Source organism: Propithecus coquereli, unplaced genomic scaffold, assembly GCF_000956105.1.
Source record: "Propithecus coquereli isolate 6110/MARCELLA unplaced genomic scaffold, Pcoq_1.0 Scaffold244, whole genome shotgun sequence".
NCBI lineage: Eukaryota > Metazoa > Chordata > Mammalia > Primates > Indriidae > Propithecus > Propithecus coquereli.
Genome location: NW_012147997.1, coordinates 1064863 through 1068182, shown reverse-complemented (window position 1 = coordinate 1068182; position 3320 = coordinate 1064863). Strand labels below are relative to the sequence as shown.

The 3320-nt window shown below is 32.9% G+C and overlaps 1 protein-coding gene across 1 annotated transcript in view; it reads right to left on the bottom strand.

The window, feature by feature from the left end:
• The window catches only part of LMBRD1 (LMBR1 domain containing 1), a 133511-nt gene that overhangs the window by 15709 nt on the left and 114482 nt on the right, over positions 1-3320 (bottom strand). The window contains exons 9-10 of the mRNA XM_012646514.1: positions 491-555; positions 34-136 (exon numbers count right to left, since the gene is read on the bottom strand). Of these exons, the coding sequence (XP_012501968.1) occupies positions 34-136; positions 491-555 (168 nt within the window). The remainder of the gene's footprint in view (positions 1-33; positions 137-490; positions 556-3320) is intronic.

Genomic DNA, 3320 nt, shown 5'->3' with positions numbered 1-3320 from the left:
GCTAGAGTATAAAATGACTGATATTTTACTTACTGTTTGTAGTAAAGGCAAAAGCATATTCAGTGGATTACTCAGGTTAGTTCCAAAAATTATGAAACCAGAATCTATTCCAGCTGAATGAAGAGCTTTATCTAAACTACAACAAAAAATTTATAAAGAGTGAAATTTATGTTATACTATCACAGTTTTAATTTAGAAAGAATGTCATCATAACTTAAGCATGCAAATTCATTTGAGTCAAAGAAAACCATGGATAACAAATTAAACCTCACTTAAATATCTCACAGGTATTATTCAACTGATAGAGAATAAAGAAATACTGTCTATTACTGGCCCTGTTAGCCATTCTTTGAGTTAATACTACAGTAGAACACTTCAAGTGAAATAGCTACTTAAGATGAATAGGCTACACTAATGGAATCTAACACCAAAAATGTATAATATTACAGGATTTGTATAGTGATTTAGAAAATGTGTCTATTATACTTACTTTGACAAGAAGAGAGAAATTATAAACAGCAATGCAACTAAGATGAAAAATACTCCCCAAATGATCTAAAAGCAAAAATACATTCATTAAAATATAGTTCTAAAAGTTGGAATTAAAAGCACAAAACCATTACATTCAGTATGAATTGCCAGAATATGACAATGATTTAACTAAAATGATCCAATATGCATTTTAATTTAGTATACATTTAGATACATTTCATATTTGTACCTGAATTTTCATTATGAGACTACTTGGGAACATGTACACAAAAGAGACAAAGCATTTGAAAAGTCTTCACTAATACGGAAACAAATGAAACTTTGTTAGATTAAATACGAGGTTTTTATTCTATTGCACTCAAATATAAATTTTAACATTAAGACTACCACACATACACACAAAACAAAACCATGAAACTCATTTGGGTTATATTACCTTATTAGTTAAAATAGGGAATTTGGAACATTTTCTCATAGAAGTAATCTCTCTCTCTCTCTCGTGTGTGTGTACATACACACAGACACACACACACACACACACACACACACACAGAGTGTGTGTTAAATTATATCACAACCCAGAAAAGTCTATAGAAGTGATACAATTCCTGAAACAAAGTACAAATAGCACTGAAAAAACTGTCATGTAAATCAATGTTTCTGTGGAAAAATGTGTTAAGCATTATAAATAGTGGAACACATTTCTTCCTACTGTATGACCTTTATATCAGGCATGGTAGAAAAAGAGAAAGAAAAATATTAGAACTGGGCCTTTAATGAATAGTTTCATAATATAAAAGAAGTTAAATCTATGTTAGCAAAAACCTAGGCTCTTTTTTTTCCCTTCTTCCCCAAGTTCCAGGGACAATTAGGCTAAAGTTGGCATGGCCAGAGCAAAAAGGGGAGTCCTGCTGGGCCCAGTTAAGTGTATTGGGCTCCTTATTTGACTGAAATTGGTAAAAATAGATTAATAAAATCATGAATGTTAGGGAGATTTTTCATTTCATTTCACATGACTGCTGTAGTAAATTTTAGAATACTGAGGAGATAAAAGAAGTAAAAATAACAACACAACCTACTTAGCATATAAAGATGATTTTTGGAAGTAATTTTAGACCTGTGGTCTGGAGAGTTCCTCAGCTCTGACAAAGTGCCTTTGGGGATCATAGGGAAGAAGAAAGTTGGCAACAAGAAGGGATTATGAAGCCTACAGTCATCTCTTGAAATAGAGTAACATTGCATGTATCTATTTTTCATATTGGGTTTCACATGATAATTCATAATTTAAAAAGGGTTTCATTGCTAAAGAACTTTAAGGTGATTTCTTTATAGTAACAAATGTTCATTAGTAGAGGGCATAAAGGAGTTACATGTTATTTTTCTACTAGATTCAGGAACCTATATTGATACCTAGGTGAAACTGGAAGGTAGTATCATTATACTGTGGATCCACAAGTGAAACATATTCCTTCCTAATAGCTTGTTAGCAATAAATAACTTGTAGCATGAGGCAGTATAACTGCCAGATGCCAATTAGTAGTAGAGGAACATGACTAGAAATAGCACTTGAGGTTAAGATTCCCTTCCCTTGATGTTCATTTTTGGGGAAAAAAAAAAAAGTTAAAAAATATCCTTAGCTATCTTCCAAATCTGTTGGAATGAATGACCCAGAGTTAGACTGTTTAATCAGCGACTTACCAGAACACAGAATAAATGTAAAAAAGATAACCATTTTATAGAGACAAAAAAAACTATACAATTTAAATATAAGAACTTAAATTAGTACTTATAATGTCAGTGATGAGCACACTGAGTTGACCTAAATGCTATTTGTTATACTTTAGCTACGATGTCAATTTTGAAATAAAAATTAAAATATAAAGGTGACATCAGTGAAAACAGCACAGTAAAACTTCTGAAAATTTTCTCCTTCATAAAAGCAATAAGAAAACTGGCACAAATTGTCAAAATCAACTTTTTCAACACTTTGGACACTGACCTAAAAGCACTTAGCAATCCAGGAGTATTTATTCAAGAAAAGTGGTTGAATCTCAGTAAGAACAAAACGCATTCTGACATTTTAACCTGTTGCAATCCTGTATCTCCTCTCTAGTGCTGTGGTACCCTTGAAAAACAGCCTGTAAAAGTCAGCAGTCTAACACTAACAGTCACCGAAGGAAGTAAAAAGGAGCTGAGCTCTTTTAAAGTCTCATTTCCAGAGAATGGTCATTATTTGACCTGCATGGTGGTTCTGTGGAAGACGGCACTTGCGAGGCATCTATATTTGACCTTAATTGGAGCTAACACAGTACAAAAAGCCATTTTCTAGGAGTATTTGTCAAAAAAAATTTACTAGTAATCAATGAACTTCATGACTATAGAGCCAATGGATGATAGACAAAAATAAACTAACCAAAAAACTTAACAGGAAAAAAAAAAAAAAGAAAGAAAGAAACCTAGGGAATGAGATGTTCATAGGGGCTTTGAAAATTTCTAACATATTCCTAGGAATCCAGAAACGTCCTGTGCATGTCCAGGGCTGTGTGCATGATCAGGAAAGATATCACCCAACTAGGGGTGAGCCTGAGGCTCTGCACAAACAGGAAGTGAATGCCAAGGCTGAGTTGTGATGTACCTGCCTGTGTGTTGAAATGAGAAAGTATGGCCAATATAGAGAGGGAAAAAATCCAATTAACAGGCAACTGAGGAAGATCGACATTGGACTTACTAGACAAAAACTTAAAATTTGCTACTTTAAATATGTTCAAAGAACTTTTAAAAAACTATATCTTAAGAAATAAAGAAAATTATGAGAATGATGTCTCACC